This window comes from Herpailurus yagouaroundi, unplaced genomic scaffold (genome assembly GCF_014898765.1).
Source record: "Herpailurus yagouaroundi ecotype Mexico unplaced genomic scaffold, PumYag 187, whole genome shotgun sequence".
Taxonomy (NCBI): Eukaryota; Metazoa; Chordata; class Mammalia; order Carnivora; family Felidae; genus Herpailurus; species Herpailurus yagouaroundi.
This window is the reverse complement of record NW_024412418.1, coordinates 5,009,267-5,026,892: the sequence shown is the minus strand read 5'-3', so window position 1 is coordinate 5,026,892 and position 17,626 is coordinate 5,009,267. Positions and strand designations below refer to the sequence as shown.

The window sequence follows — 17,626 nt, the reverse complement described above, 5'->3', positions numbered from 1 at the left end:
AAAAAATATGCAATTTAATTATATATTTACTATTTTATAATATATAACAAATTTAATTAATCTAAATTAATTAATGAATTAAAATAATACATGGCAAGCAAAATGTCAGTGAAAGGCCTACAAAATTACCCCTGTAGGCCATGCACCTTAGTGGAGGCTTTGATGGAAGCTAGATGATTATTTCATGAGTAAGAGTTTGTAATGGATTCTCAAGCATTAGGCAGATGGCACAGACTAGATACATTTTAAGGTTTATTCCGACTCATAAATTCCGTGCATATTTAATTCTGTACAATGCCTGGAAAATGTTAAATATATAAAAACAATGAATACTAAGTGTTATGGGGCACCATTTGCAATGCCAAGTGATCTTGATCCTTAGTATGGTTCTTAGGACCATTACAAAGTACTCCGTGCTTCTTGTCTGCCTCTCTCGCTCTTACAATTTCTTTTTGTGCCCTAAGTTTATATTTCAGTCCAATAGTAATAATACTAAGAGGGCTGAATTTTAAACAATAGAATTATACATATAATATTATATATAATATATTGTTTTATAATTATATATATTATATTTTATAATTATATTATAATATAATAAAATATAATAATAAATAAGTATGTATGTATAAATAATAAATACATATACTTATTTATGTGCCTAGTAGTTCTCATAATTTAGCAGGCAGCAAAATCACCTGGAGACCCAGTCAAATCGAGAATTGTGAGCCCGGGGTACCTGGGTGGCTCAGTTGGTTGAATGTCCAACTTTGGCTCAAGTCATGATCTCGTGGTTTGTGAGTTTGAGCCCCACCTTGGACTCTTTGCTGACAGCTCAAAGCCTGAAACCTGCTTTGGATTCTGTATCTCCCTCTCTCTCTGCTCTCTCTGTCTCCCCTCCCCTGCTCATGTTCTGTCTCTCTCTCTCAAATTTAAATAAACATTTAAATTAAAAAAAAAAAAAAGAATTGCAGGCCCCATCCCAGAATTTTTGATTCAGAAAGCTGGTGATGGGGTTGGAGACTTTGCATTCCTAACAACTTCTCAGGTGCTCCGGCTGCTGTTGGTTTAGGGACCACACGTTGAGAGTCACTGTTCTGTGTCAACTTCACAGAGGCATATGAAGCCTCTTTCTTCTTTCTGTTTCTCCTTTCCATTCAGGTCTACTTTTAGAAATAACTTTTCAATCAACAGGAATCGTGATGTTATCTGAAGGAAATCGAAGTATCATACCCTTTTATTCTTTTGGGTTTTTCGGAATACCCAGCCCTCCAGGTTCCACTCTTCCTGGTTTTCTTGTCTATCTATATGGCCACTGCCGTGGGCAACGTGGGCATGATTATAATCATCAAGATAAATCTGAAATTCCACACGATCATGTACTTTTTCCTTAGTCACTTGTCCTTTGTAGATTTCTGTTATTCCACCATAGTGACACCTAAATTGTTGGAGAACTTGATTGTGGAAGACAGAACCGTATCTTTCTCTGGTTGCATTATGCAGTTCTGCTTTGCTTGCATATTTGGAGTAACAGAAGCTTTTATGTTAGCAGCAATGGCCTATGACCGTTGTGTGGCGGTCTGTAACCCCTTGCTCTTACTATTATGTCTCCAAAGCTCTGTGCTCCGCTGGTGGCCGGGTCATACTCATGGGGTATAGTGTGTTTCCTGACACTCACATATTTTCTCCTTGCATTATCCTATTGTGAGTCTAACATCATAAATAATTTTATCTGTGACCACTCTGTAATTGTTTCTGTCTCCTGTTCGGACCCCTGTATCAGCCAGATGTGCTGTTTTATTATTGCCATATTCGATGAGGTGAGCAGCTTGATGGTTATTCTGAAGTCCTATACCCTCATTTTTGTCACTGTTATGAGGATGTCTTCTGCAAGTGGGTGCTGGAAAACCCTCTCCACCTGTGCCTCCCACCTAACAGCCATCACCATCTTCCATGGGACCATCCTTTTCCTCTACTGTATCCCTAATCCTAAAACTTCTTGGCTCAGAGTTAAAGTGGCATCTGTGTTTTACACAGTAGTGATTCCCATGCGGAACCCCTAAATCTACAGCCTTAGAAACAAAGATGTGAAGGACACATTGAGATTCGTTGTTGCAAAATTGCTTTGTCCCTCGATATAATCTTGTTAGATTCATTATTTTATTCCTGAAAAAACAAACAAACTGATTTACTATGCTAGAGATTGTTCAACCCTTGTCATGCAGTTGATGATTCAAATCATTTTGCAATTAATATGTTTCAGTGAATGTATTTATGGCAGGGCGTTTTATGATGACTGATTTTGTACACATTCATTTTTAGGGAAATATCTCCAGACATGTAAACCAAAACTTAAACAAATAAATAAACTCTTGGATCGTAATATTTTTGCAATGTTTGTAAGTGTTTTTAAACTATTTTATCATGTAGTATGATTTCATATGTATGTTTCCAAAATAAAACTAATCACCAGTTCATCAAATATGTGCAGGTCGAGAATGGTTCCCTCGAATCACAATCAGGTGGTTCATGTTCCAGGGACGGCTTTGGCGGGGTGTGTCAGCTCACTGTACCTTGTACAGAAGCCAACCTTTTGCTATTTGTTGTATTGAATGGCAGAAGTTGACTTTTACTCATGAAACTTTAAAGGGACCCAAGCATATCTGGTCACTTAAAGATAAGACACAAATAGAATGGATCCTCAAAAAACTGATGAAAAGAACTTCATCAACATTAAAATCTGTTGCAAATGTTCCTTGGTGGCAAAAGACAGTGTTAAGAAGTAAGCCACAGGCTATGAATAAATATTTGCTATATATACATCTTTGCCACATGTATGCACGTGCACATGTTTGACAAAGGATTTGTTTGTAGAACATATGAAAGAAAGCTCTTTATACTCAAGACAAGAAGACAAAGGATCTAGTCAAAGGTGAAATATGTAAGCAGACACTTGACAAAACGAGATAAATGAATAATCGTTACGCACATGAAAAGATACTAAGTATTATTAATCATCAGTGAAATTCTTATTAACACTGAGATACTGCTGCACATCAGTTAGAATGGCTAAAATAAATAAAACTGAAATATCATGTACTGGTGAAAATGTGGAGCAAGCAGATTGCTCACACATTTCGGATGGGGGTAAAACATAAAATGACTTTGGGAACAGTTTAGCTGTGTCTTCTGAAGTTATGTGAACACTTCCCATGGACCTCAACAATTCTCTTTTTCAGTATTCATCCGTAAGATACGAAATCCGACTTATTTATTTTAACTGAGGAAAAAATTATTCTCTCTGGTACATGCAATAATATAGGAAATGGAAAAGAATAGGAAAAATAGTGTGTGAGGGATATTTTTGCCTTTTATAAACTTTTTTTGACTTTTTTCCTTTAAAAAGTGATTTTTCTAGGGGCGCCTGGGTGGCGCAGTCGGTTAAGTGTCCGACTTCAGCCAGGTCACGATCTCACCGTCTGTGAGTTCGAGCCCCGCGTCGGGCTCTGGGCTGATGGCTCAGAGCCTGGAGCCTGTTTCTGATTCTGTGTCTCCCTCTCTCTCTGCCCCTCCCCCGTTCATGCTCTGCCTCTCTCTGTCCCAAAAATAAATAAACGTTGAAAAAAAAAATTTATAAAAAAAAAAAGTGATTTTTCTAGAAGGAGTAGTTTGTCTTTCCTGAAGAGCTCTTTCTATAAACCTATCAAGGATAAACAAGAGTTGGCAGGAAAGATATGACAAGTTTTTGTCATATCTTTAAGAGAAACTTAAAGTTACATAAATAAATAAAATATGCTACTATATAAACTTGTTAATATACATAAATCTTTTGCATTGTGCCTTTGGTAATCTTATAGCATCTATGTTACCAAGATTTTGAAAACTGTACCGATGAGGTATAATCGTCCTGTCATGTAATTGTCCTTTTGAGATTTGAGATAAGGGTGACGCTTGTTTATGGAAGAATGGTTTTCGAATTGTTATGAATTCTGAGAAAAGATAGATGCTGTATCCATGAGTAAATGTTTGGTGAGGACAAGAAATGAAGTACTCTTGGCTCTAAACAGAGGGAGATTAGAAGAATGATTTGTCATAAAAGTCATAGAAGTCATAGAAGTCTTGCTGATATGAGGGGGAAGAGAGGTTCTCCGAGAATAGGAAAGAAACCATTAAAATCATCCCATGATGCATCGCTGTTCCTTCAGCGTAGCTGGCTTTTGAGAGAGACCTAGCTCCTATGTAGCTCCCTCAGATCTTAAAATGTGTAGTGTTTGTGTTCTGTCCTTCTCGTGTTGGAGTTTAACTTTCTCTTCTGCAGCTTAATAGCCAAATACTGTGAGAGGAGAGATGGTCAAACCTTTGAGCAAGGTCTCAATTCTCTTGTGAGATATTGTTTTCTTAAACACCATGACATTTCCCTAGGACATTTCAATCTGTCTCTCTGGTTCACATACCCAGCCTCCCACAGAAACCTAGAACATAACAAAGGCTCTGTAGGGAAAAATTAAGTATGAGTTTAGGATTTCTTTACTTTTCAATTTACCAGTAAATTCTTTTTTTAAACATTTAAAAATGTTTATTTACTTTGAGAGAGAGATGGGGAGAAGGGCAGAGAAGGAGAGAGAGAGAGAATCCCAAGCAGGATCCATATTGCTCATGGCAGAGCCAGCCAGACATGGGGCTCCATCAAACGAACCATGATATCATGACTTGAGCCAAAATCAAGAGTTGGGCGTGTAACCAACTGAGCCACCCAGGCACTCCCATCACTAAATTTTTAGACAAATTTATCAAATAAATTTCCTGTGTCTCCACAAAGCACTGCTAGATTATTTTCTCAGTATTGACCCTCTGCAAGGGCCAAATCTCCTCAGCTTGCTCCCCGAACCAGCAAAAAATGTGAATGTGAAGGAACAGCCTGTGACTGCCAGTAAAAGAAGTCATTTGAAGAGTTCTTCAAGCAAGAGGGAGCCAGATGGATCTTGGAGAATAACCATAGACCATGGAAAACTCAACCAAATAGTAGGCCTCGGGCAGATGAATATGGCTTAAGGCACGTAACATGCAAACATTGATTTGGCAAATGTATTATTTACCTTTCTAATTGTGAAAGGAAATCAGAAAGAATTCACATTCCCAGTGTGCAGAGGTGTAGTGGTGGGGAGCAGAGGCAGGACAGAACTGATGCCAATCCCAGTGTGCGAATGACAATGCAGATCTCTGGGATTCATGTCACTTACCACAGATGTTTCTATTCCTTGTGATAAATAGCCTCTGTTGTGTTAGGGTCCCTGTAAGTGTAGGATAAGAGATAGGTTGTCAGGGGCCCAGGGAGAGTGTTGAATGGATCTAATTGGGTGGTATTCAGGTAAAGTAGACCCAACGGATTGGTTGGCACCCATTGTTTTTAGAGAGTTAAACATGCTTCCAAAATACATTTGTCAGGTGAGTAGGTGGCTCAGTTGGTTAAGCATCCAACTTGATTTTGGCTCAGGTCATGATCTCGCAGTGATGAGATCAAGCCCTGTCTCAGGCTCTGCACTGACTGTGTGCAGAATGCTTGGATTCCCTCTCTACCTCTCTCTCTGTGCCCCTCCCTGACTCCTGCTCCAGCTCTTTCTCTCTCAAAATAAATAAATAAATAAATAAATAAATAAATAAATAAATAAACTTAAAAAAATTTTAAAAAACCAAAATACTTAGTCATTTTTAAAAACGTATGGACACAAAAAGATTATAATATTCAACTGTATTAGTACAAACTTGGAAGAATAGATTGACCATATTTGAAACACACACACACACACACACACACACACACACACACACACACACATTTATTTCAATGAAGCAAATCAATATTTCCAAGGACAAAAATGATTATTTTATGTTAAATGAAAAATCCAGAATCCAAGTTCTCTTGTTTATACATCTCACAACAAATATATTTTGCAGAGAAAAAGAGAAAAATCATACAGTGAATGTTAATAGCAGTTATCTCTGAATGGTTGCATATTAGCTGATTTATCTGTATCTTTGTTTACTGTAGTTACCATATTTTCCAAGTCAGTTTGTATATTTTCTATAATTACATTTTTAAAAGAAATTCATGCTGTAGACTTGGTGACATTGTCTCCAGTGATTTAGAAGAAATTGCATTCTTGTAAAACGCCACACAAGCTAGCACTCAATCTCATTTCTGAGTTTGTGATGTAAAAATAAAAGTTGAGTACTAATTCTCCAGGGTCTAAATCTCTGAGGTCATGGAGGCATACATAAACCTTACATTTTGGTCCTAGGAGTCAGAGTCTCTCTCTCTCTTTCTCTCTCACCTTTCTCTGAGTTTCTCTGGATACTAAGAAATATAATCCTGTCACAGTAATTAAAATTTATTCTCTACTCCTGCAATATTTACCAACCGCTTAATATGTTTAATAATGTTTGAATTCTGAGTTGGAACTTCCTTGGAGACTGTTAATAATAGCCCAGGATCTTCAGGTGAGTTGGTATCAGGCTGGCTGATCTATTTTGTGTAATCTTTCATTTATATGGGGGACCTGCAGCCTTTGAGACAGGGAATACTCTTTGCTGGTCTAAATGACATAATGTCTCTGAAGTCGGTCTTTCTAACAGCTCCCGCTGATGAGCTGATTTCTTCCCCCTTCGCTAGGGTATCATCCCAATTTTTACTTCGAGAAGAGCTACCATGCTCCTAGCATAGTAGAATCACACTGAAAATTTCAAAAGAATATTGTAAAAACTGAGACTGTCCTCGACATCTCAAAGTCCTATAGATAGGAGATAAGAATAACATGTATAAAGTCGTAGTGAACGCAACAGATCATGACATTTTGATTTCCTGAGAATAATGCCCGTAAGTACAGCAAGAATGTAGAAAATACTGCTGGAGTGAAAAGGGAAAGTTTCTTTGTGATAGTAGTTTTCATTTAATGCAAGTGCTGCATCAACACACGGGAGAAAAAGAGAATATTTCAGGTCAAAGGAAAGAAAAATCACATAAACCATAGAACAAATGAGCACGTGTTGATGATCAGCCATGGATATTGGCACTAAAGGGGGTTAGATGTTGGGAAGTGGCTTGGGTCAGGCCTTAGGTGGAACTGAGCATAGAAATTTTGATTTGATAAATTAGTTGATAGGAAGAAATCCAAGTTGTCAGAGCTAAAGGCTATCCTAATAGCCACAGTAATCAAGGGAAGAAGAATTTGATGTTCTTCCAGCGCAAGCTAGAAGCACTCCAGGGAAGCTAGCTGTGTTTAATGATTGCAGTTTGCCAAGTCTCCATGGGTGCCAACCTGATATTACAAAGAGAGGACAAGAAAGGATCAGATAATAATGAGAAAGCAAACGGGAAAACACAGAGAATTTATTGAAAGACAGTAACTGGAAAATTCAGATGGTCAGGGTCAAGTGGAGATTCAGGAAAGAGACCTGGGCTTCCCTGTGGCATCCCAGATGTACCCACCTATCTGCGGCTGCCCACTTTGGCCCTTGACCTATTTCTTAGATTTAAAAAAAAAATAATACAAGGGCTTTAAAATAATATTAATTAGTGATAGCACTAAGAATTTTTTTTTTTAAACAGTGAGGGTGTGGAAGCCCATACCTACTGGATTCCACAATTTTCAGACTCAGTGCTAAGTACGTTAACATCATTCACTAAAATAATGTTGATACACGCATGCAACATGTATCATCATGTCATTATTGCTGACAAAACCGAGGTTCAGAAAATTTAATGCATCAAAGATCACAGAGTAAGTGACAAAGCCTGAAATTGAATTTAAATCTTGGTTCCCAAGCACGGGCTTCTTTCATTATGCTGGACTGTCATTAGCTCTTTGTCCCTTTCCCACCCATTCCTTCTCTGCACATAGAAAGTACATGTTGTTGAATATCAAAAACCAGCATTTAGCTATGAGGGAAATAATAGTTTCTTTCTACCTTGACCTGGTCAGACAAAACTAAAATGATGTCTTTGTTTATGAGATTCATGCTAATAGATTTTAATTAACCTGAATATTAAGTTAGCCTGTTACTGGCTAACTTATTGTTTTAAAAATTATTGTTAAATGGCTAAAGATACTTCTGTGGCTAAGGACTGCTTGTGAATACAAGATGCTTCTGCTTTCTCAAAATAACAGGTACAAGTAAACAAAGATGGCATGACTCAAAACAAGATAATCACATATATAACGTTAATCAAAACCAATGGCCCCCCCAGAAATTTTCCGGGTCATAATGTAACCATTGCTGCTTATTGCTGTAATGTCTAGCTTGAGAAGCTTGAGCAAAACACGTCGTAAGTTACTCTTTAATTTAGATATTCTATGAGTATTTAATATTATACATGCCTAGTAAAGTTATCAGATTAGAAATAATAGAAAGTTAAAAAGATAATAATTAAGGAATCTAGATGAGTATGTTGAAAGCAGCAGGGGACATCTGGGTGGCTCAGTCGGTTAAGCGTCCAGCTCTTGACTTCAGCTCAGGTCATGATCTCACTATTGGTGAGACGTAGTCCCATGTTGGGCTCTACACTGACAGTGCAAAACCTGCTTGGGATTCTCTCTCTCCCTTTTCCTCTGCCCCTCCCCTCATGCTCTCTCTCAAAGTAAAAAAAGAAATAATAACAAACTTAAAAAAAAAAAAGGAAAGCATTAGTGACACTAAGTGAGAAAATAGTTAAGTAGGAAAGAAAACACAGAAGTGGGGGGAAAACATGTCACAAGTGCGACTTTATTATTTTACCAGGTTCCTACATTGTTTTTGGAACACTGAAGTAATTATTGTAGCATTTGGATAGAATCAGTGGAAAGCTTGAAGATATGCGGGGCTATGTTCTGTCCGCATCCACATATTTTTTTCAAAACACGGAAATTCTTGCGGCGCCTTATAAATGCTGCCTTCCCTGAGCCTGGGGTTGAACATCATAACTATCGAAGTGTTATCACCTCTAATGTTTTACATCTGATCCTCGCTTTATAAATTTGAGTGCTACATTTAGCTGCATTGTTATATTAACCCTCTGAAAAAGGGCGGATCTTCAGAATGATGGAACTGTGAAAAATACATGTGGTCTACAACAATGTGGTGTAGTTTTCTGTCTGTTCCCTAAATTTAATTTGAGTTCTGCCACTCAGGATCAATTTCAAAACCGAGCTCATCACTAGTAAGCTGTGTGACCTCAAACGAGTTCCTTAACTTATATATGCCTCCCCATCCTTAAGTAAAATATGAAGCTCCTTGTTTTACGATTCACAGTGCTATTTGAAGATTTCAATCAATGCATTTTAAGGTTTTAGCACAATGCCTGCCACGTGGTAAGTACAATAGAAATGCGTGATCACGATGATCATTGCTACTGTTTTTAGTATTATTTCAGATTCTTCTCCAACCACAAGCATGTTGCTCCTGGAAGGAAACCACAGTACTGGAGCTACATTCACCCTCTTGGGCTTCTCAGAATATCCAGAACTGCAGATTCCCTTGTTCCTGCTATTCCTGGCCGTCTATACCATCACTGTGGTGGGGAACCTGGGCATGATCATGATCATCAGGGTCAGTCCCCAACTCCACACCCCCATGTACTTTTTCCTGAGCCACTTGTCCTTTGTCGACTTCTGTTACTCCACTACAGTTACCCCCAAACTGTTGGAGAACTTGGTTGTGGAAGACAGAACCATCTCTTTCATAGGCTGCATAGTGCAATTCCTCTTGGCTTGTATATTTGCAGTGTCAGAAACGTTCATGTTGGCAGTGATGGCCTATGACCGCTTTGTGGCAGTTTGTAACCCTCTACTCTACAAAGCTGTCATGTCCCAAAAGCTGTGTGCAACGTTAGTGGCGGGGCCCTACACGTGGGGTGTAGTCTCTTCCCTGACACTCACCTATTTTCTCCTGACATTGTCCTTCTGTGGCTCTAACATCATAAATAATTTTGTCTGCGAGCACTCTGTCATTGTCTCTGTGTCCTGCTCTGACACCTACATCAGCCAAGTGCTTTGTTTTGCCATCGCCATGTTCAATGAAGTGAGCAGCCTGGTAATCATCCTCACTACTTATATTTTTATTTTTGTCACTGTCATAAAAATGCCTTCTGCTGGTGGGCGCCAAAAAGCCTTCTCCACTTGTGCCTCCCACCTGACTGCCATCACCATCTTCCATGGGACCGTACTGTTCCTTTACTGTGTACCCAACTCCAAAAACTCATGGCTCATAATCAAAGTAGGTTCTTTATTTTATATCGTGGTGATCCCCATGCTGAACCCTCTAATCTATAGCCTCAGAAACAAAGATGTGAAGGAGAGTGTCAGGAAATTAATTAATCACTCAATGCAATTTTGTCAAAGGTGTGGATTTTCAAAAGAGATTTGATTTATTATATGGAGAATTACTCAATGCTTCTAGTAGAGATGACAGTTCAAAGTATTTAGTCAATTCACCACATTTTGAAATCTACTGTTGTAATAAACCAGTTATTTGATCATTGATTTCTGGTCACTTCAATGTGTTGTAAAAGAACTATGAGCAACAGGTGAAGAAACATAGTGTTGTGGGTTGAATAGTGCCCCCCAAATATCCAATTCCATCCAGAAGCTCAGAATATGAACTTATTTGAAAACGGGATCTTTACAGATGTAATAAAGGTGAAGATTGAGATGAGATCGCCCTGGATGAGGGTGGGCCTTAAATCCAATGAGTGTGTCCTTATAAGAGACAGAAAAAGAATACACGGAGAGGTCTTTGTGAAGATTAGTGCTCTGCTGATACTGAGTAGGGGGCTCTAGGAGGATGCAAAGAAGGCTTCTCCCCTAGCATCTTCAGAGGAAGCATGACCCTGCCAGCACCTTGATTTCAGGCTACTAGTCTTGAGAACTATGAGGAAATGCATTGCCCTGGTTTAAGCCACCACGTTTGTGATAACTTACTGCAGCAACTCTAAGAAACTTATCTAACAGTAAACAGCAGACCATAAAATCCAAAATCCATAAATCCATTGGATTACCATGCTGGCATGATAAATCATTTCTCAATTCCATTTAAACATTGAGAATGTTAGGTGATGACATGTTTGTTTATTTGTTGCTTGGTTGGTTGGTGGTTGGTTTTTTTGGTGGTGATGGGGGCGGGGTTTCCCGGGATCCTGAGTTGATGGCCAAGAAAGAATTCTTGAAGACGTCTTTGGTGCAAAAAGGTTGTTTTATTAAAGCACGGGGACAGAACCCGTGGGCAGGAAGAGCTGCCCCAGGACCACAAGGAGAGACTAGTTACATACTATGGAGTTGGGAAGAGGTAAAGTCCAAGGGAAGTTTCCAGTGAGATTTTCAGATGCCAAAGAAGATTCCCAGGATAGCAGAGGCCTAGCTATTGTCTTGCTAAGGTTGTTTTCCCCTCTAGCAAAGCATTAGCATTAAGAGAGTAGGCAGTTCCCTGAGGAACATTTTGCTCTGGCTGCCTCAAGTATTTGTCGATGGGCTGCAGGTTATAAAGAAATTTAGTTCCTTTGCCAGTTCCTTCTGCCTTTGTTTCATGCATCATTAGGGTCATGGAGGAATTCTACAAAGTGGTAGCTAATTAGGAATGTAAATATGGAAGAATTAGTAATAAGCAGAGAGGCATTGTTTCTAAGACCTGGCCAAGTTCTTTGTTCCTTCTTCCAAGGGCTTTTTGTACTTTTATTATAGTATTGGAAGTGATGTGAAACATGACTGAGTATCAAGTTAAAAGTATTTTACATGAGGGGCGCCTGGGTGGCTCAGTCGGTTAAGCGTCCAACTTCAGCTTAGGTCACGATATCGCGGTCCGTGAGTTCAAGCCCCGCTCGGGCTCTGGGCTGACGGCTCAGAGCCTGGAGCCTGCTTCGGATTCTGTGTCTTTCTCTCTCCCTGCCCCTCCCCCCACTCTTGTGCGCGCGCGCGCGCACTCTCTCTCTCTCTGTCTTTTTCTGTCTCTCTCTCTCAAAAATAAATAAACATTAAAGAAGATTTTTTTTTCAAAAAGACATCAGATATGTTTAAGTTTAAAAATTTTAATTTAGATACTAAAAAAGAAAAAAAGACAATAAATCATTGGCTACTATTGAAGGTTGCTGGGGTGTCAAGGCATTGCTCTGAAAACTGATAAATAAGGGAAATAAATATTTATTTTGTCTTTCTATTATGAGTTGCATTTCAGGGTTACCTAACAGTTTGTGAGGGGAAATTCAGGGAGAGTAAAAGCAGAAAAGAGGATGGAATTAGAAAATCGCGATTTCAGAACTCCTAATGTTAAAACATGCACCAAGGCAATGGTTTCAAGAAATATTAAAATCATTATGCAAAATGTTGGTGGGGAATGCTAAAATGAGGTGATCTAGCTTACAGGACCTGCATCCACAGATGGGACCGAGGATCCCTAGAAGACGATCAGTTAACAGGTGCTTTTGTGATCCAGTGCCACGGGAGGAGTCAGAACCACGTCTGAACAATGCTTGCGGAAGGGAAGCTAAAAGAATGAATCGGAACTAATAAAGCTTCTTGAGGTGTCAGTTTATAAAACCCAGGGCAGGAACAAGCCAAGTGACACCAATTAAAGCGGTAAGCCCAATGCAGAGAATGCAGCCTTCTGCAAAGGGTCCAAGTCTTCCGCAAAATTACCTGAACGCACATACCGGTCCACATGTGTGTGCATGCCCAAGCGCCCCGCCCCCAGGGAACTGTTACATGATATATTGAGCATTTCCATAATAAAGGAAACCGAGTTATAACTACGGAATATGTGTAGAATTTTGTAAGGATGTATTTTTTGTTAGGTGAAATTTTGACGAGGGTATTTACTCAAATGTTCATTTTACCAACTATCACACTTTTCATAAGTTCCTATTAATGACTCAGTTGTCTTAGCAAGTGGATTGATAGAGAAATATAATATTCTATAAATATTATTATATTGTAGAGGACTCAAATTAATAAGACTGGAAGTCAGGGACTCACTGTCCATTAAATGTTCTGGCCCTTCAGGACAAAGAGCAAGCCACATTAGTCGCGTTTTCCAGGCTGCACACAGGACTCTTGGCCAAGAAATACATTTGAGACGGAAAAAAACAATCAGCATGGCCAGCAGTTCTTGTGGATCTTGTTTTGAGGCTTCTAACATTGGCTCAAGGGCTTTTTGTTTCCTTGAATATTTTCAAAAGAAAAAAACATTAACTTTTAAAATAAGTTTTTCTAATTTTATTTTGAGAGAGACAGAAAGAGGGCAAGTGGTCAAGGGCAGAGAGAGAGGAGAGAGAGAAAATCCCAGGCAGGCTCTGTGCTGCCAGCAGGGAGCCTTATGTGGGGCTCGACGCCACGAGATCATGACCTGAGCAGAAACCAAAGTCGGACGCTTAACTGACTGAGCCACCCAGGCGCCCCGCCGTTAAACTTTTAAAAATTACATCGATGAACCTTTTTTATTCTTAAGCTATATCATCTCAGATTATTTCTGCAGAGCGGAAATTATTCAATGATAATTTCTTAATGAAAATGTACTATAAAAGTATTCCACTAATGGCATCCCATATTTTGTTATTGTTCCAATACCCACTTAGTAGCATAAATAGAGCTTTAAAGAACACCCATTGATATACCAAGGTAGGCTTCCTTCTTTTCCTTTCTGCCATGAATAATGTCACTTGGAAATATCCAAGTTATAATTTTGCAAGCAGATTTAGAAAGCACAAAACATCACGACGAACTGATTAATTATTGGGATGCGTAAAAACACAGTGTGTATTTTTTTTTAAGTTTTCACTTAAATTCCAATTAGTTAACATACAATGTAATATTAGTTTCAGGTATAGAATTCAGTGATTCATCACTTACATACACACCTAGTGTTCATCACAAGTGCCCTGCTTAGTACGCATCACCCATTTCACCCATCCCCCCCCCCCCCCCCGCTCCATCCGCCCTCACGTTCCTTTCTTAAGTTAAGTTTTTTTTTTCTGGGTTTGCCCTCCTTCCCCCCCCCCCCCACATTCTATTTGTTTTGTTTCTGAACAGAAACAAAATAAATAAAATAAATGAAATCATATAGTATTTGTCTTTCTCTGACTGACTTATTTTGGTTAGCATAATACTCTCTATCTCCATCAACTGCAGGTGTTGCTGAGGATGCAGAAAAAGGGGAACCCTCTTCCACTGTTGGTGGGAAAGCAAACTGGTGCAGTCACTCTGGAAACAGTATGGACGCTCCTCAATAAGTTAAAACCAGAACTACCCAACGACCCAGCAATTGCGCTGTTAGATATCTATCCAAAGGACACAAAAATCCTGATTTGAAGGAATACACATACTCTGATGTTTACAATAGCATTATCTAAAAGAGCCAAACTATGGAAATCACCCAAATGTCCATGGATTGATGACTGGATAAAGAGTAGTATATATGTCTAGACATATATCATAGACATAGACACTCACACAATGGAATCTTGCTCTGCCATAAAAAAGAACACAATCTTGCCATTTGCTGAGTATGCATTTGAAAATAAGTAGTATTTGCTGTTTCCTTTGCCCCAAACTCCACACTCTTCCTCCCAATCTTTGTACGTCTTCCTCTCTCACTTCATCATTGTACAGGCTCAAATAGTACTTCACTGTGGTCTTGTCTGGCCTCCTTATTTAAAATGGGGCGCCTGGGTGGCTCAGTTAAGCTTCTGACTTTGGCTCAAGTCATAATCTCATGGTTCATGAGTTTGAGCCCCGCATAGGGCCGGCTCTGTGCTGACAGCTCAGAACCTGGAGCCTGCTTCGGATTCTGTGTCTCCCTCTCTTTCTGCCCCTCCCTTCCTCGCACCATGTGTCTCACTCTCTCAAAAATAAGTAAACATTAAATAATTTTTAAAAAATGATATCTTCAATTGTATACTTATAGCATTTATAATTACTAAAAAATGATCACATATTTATTTATTTGTACTCCCCATTAAATAGAAATTTGTTGACAAAGGGACATTCTTTCTCTTCTTCCCCAATTTCTAAGATAGTACCCAGCTCATTATAAACTTATAATAAATAATCACTTACCCTCATCAGGTACCCAACCACTTTTCCCTGGTTCCTGTAGCAAAACACAAAATTCACAGAACAGTCCCTGCTTTGATTCTGAGCATGTACAACCTTCAGTCTTTATTCAATTGTATTGCCTGTTACTACAGAGAAATTATACATCTTTTGAAAGAAAAGTTTTAATGTGATCCACTTCCTTATTATTCTTATATCAACAGTGTAGCCTTGCATTTAATGGATATGTAAAAAACATTTGGCAAATGGATCAATGCGATAAAACTTTAGCAAAACTACCTGTAAATTTTTCTAAAGGAGAATACTTGAGATATTTTCCATTTGCCGGTAATTTCACCATGCTGCTCCTGATGTTGAAAATGTCAAGATTTTGATATAATAAACCTGATAAAGACAGGAAGTTGAGAGGAGTGCAAATTTCTTTTGGTTTGTTTGTATTCTGTTTTGTTGTGACTGCAGTTTCAAGAATCACTTCTAAAACATCCTTATCATTCTTTGTGAACTATCTCCTCTCTGCACTGAAATTCCTCGTAGTTCTGGTAGTTTGGCTCTATTCCCAGTTCCTTTGGAAGGCCATATTTATTGTTCAATGAAGAATGATGGTGCACTGACTTTATGCTACTCATTCATCTAAGAGCTTGGGATATATTAGTGAACAAAGCAATGAATGATCTCTGCTTTCCTGGAACTTTTATCTTAGCAGAAGAAAACAAGCAATGTACAAATAAAGAAATAAGTAAGGATTAAACTATATATTTGAGGGGCTCCTGGAAGTCTCAGTTGGTAAGCGTCCAACTCTTGACTTTGGCTCAGCTCATGATCTCAAGATTCGTGAGCTCAAGCCCTGCCCGGGACTCTGGGCTGATGGTATAGAGCCTGCTTGGGTTTCTCCCTCTCTCTCTCTCTCTCTCTCTGCCCCTCCCCCCACTCACACGCACACTCTCTCTCTCTCTCAAAATAAATAAATAAATATATTTGAAACATGTGAAGTACTTTAAACACTATATTTGGTAGTAGAGTAGCTCCAGTGGTAAAACAGTATGTTTTGGAGGGTATCACTGAAAAGCTGCATTTGAACAAAAACTTAAGGGAAAGCATTACAGTGTGCAGGAAACATGAGGAAAAAGACCGTAAAGAAAGAGTGGGTAATATTTTTTGGAAAACATAAAACAAAACACAAAAACAAAGAGGTCAGACTAGATAGAAGAAGCAGAGGAGGTTAAGAGTAATAGAATAGGACAAGGTTTCAAAGGGACTATTTTCCCAACTTGATATTTAACTTTTTAAATATTTATGCTTTAACTCTCAGTGAATCATGATGACCTAAAGGAGGGATCTTCACCCTTCTCCAACAGGGTCAGAGTGGATGGCAGGGAGGAAGACAGTTACGCCTGCTATATGGTAGCCACTCAATATTTGATAAGGATGGTTTTTATAATTCCATAACTTTTATAATGGTTGTAGGTATGTATGGGACTAATCAGGGGTTGGAGAAGTGATTTTAAAATAGAACATTTTGGGGGCACCTGGATGGCTCAGTTGGCTAAATGTCTGACTCTTGGTTTGGGCACAGGTCATGATTTCATGGTTCATGAGTTCAAGCCCCACACTGGGCTCTGTGCTGACAGTGTGGAGCCTGCTTGGTATTCTCTCTCTGTCTCTGCCCCTCCCACACTCTCTCTCTCCTTTTCTTCCAGACTAAATTAATAAAATCTAAAATACATTTATATAAATTTTTGTATAAAATTTTCCTAATGCTGCTCCAGGTTTTCAAGCATTACATCAGAGAAAAATGACTAATTTTAATTGTTTATTTCATGACCTCAAGGGAATGGGGCAAGACATAATCTCTTGGGTTCATGTCCCAAAGGTTGTACTATAGATATAAGAATATATCCATCAGTCCCAACCAAGAGTGGCCTTACCTTTGCCATTAGCAGGTTTGTTTTCAGATTCTAGAGACCGATTGATATTAATTTCAATGTAGGGTATCTGGGAAGCAGCACGGTAGGGGAAAGTTAGACAGTTCGTGAGAATTATTTAGTCACTGCAGAAGTAACATATCTGGAACACACAAGGAAGAGAAAGTGCATTTATGCTACACAGTTTTGTCTTAGAAGTCCTGGCTCAGATGAGCAAGGGCTACCCTGGGTGGGAGGATAGAAGAGGTTCGAGAACTTCAGGAATGTGCATTGTTCTGTTTCTGTAAGTTATGGGAGAAATAGTCAAGGTAAGATAGAGAAGATTTAAGTAAAATGAAACTAGCAGAGATTGAATAGACTCTCTAGTGAAAAAAATTAAAAGGGACCAGCTTTAATTAAGATGATAAAGCAGAAAAAAATTAGAGAAAAATTAGAACAAAATAGGGAAAACAAAGGTAAGAAGATTTCAGCTGTTATATTTCTTGGACTCAATGGTAGAGAAAGATTTTACCAACAATTTAATAATAGTATTTGGGATGCAAGAATCATCATGTTGAATATAACATTCATTTAAAATAAAACCTGAAAAGCCTTAGTAAGTTAAATATTATATTAAGCAAGAAGTGTGATAAT

General features: G+C 38.6%; 1 protein-coding gene and 1 pseudogene across 1 annotated transcript; both read left to right on the top strand.

Annotated features, from left to right (window-relative positions):
- The first annotated feature begins 1,202 nt into the window (after positions 1-1,202).
- LOC121043834 (olfactory receptor 5D13-like) lies at positions 1,203-2,141 on the top strand (annotated as a pseudogene).
- A 7,285-nt stretch (positions 2,142-9,426) lies between these two features.
- LOC121043943 (olfactory receptor 5D13-like) lies at positions 9,427-10,398 on the top strand. Its single transcript, XM_040495917.1, has one exon. It carries the CDS (start codon positions 9,427-9,429, stop codon positions 10,396-10,398), a length of 972 nt encoding a protein of 323 aa, XP_040351851.1.
- Positions 10,399-17,626: the final 7,228 nt, after the last annotated feature.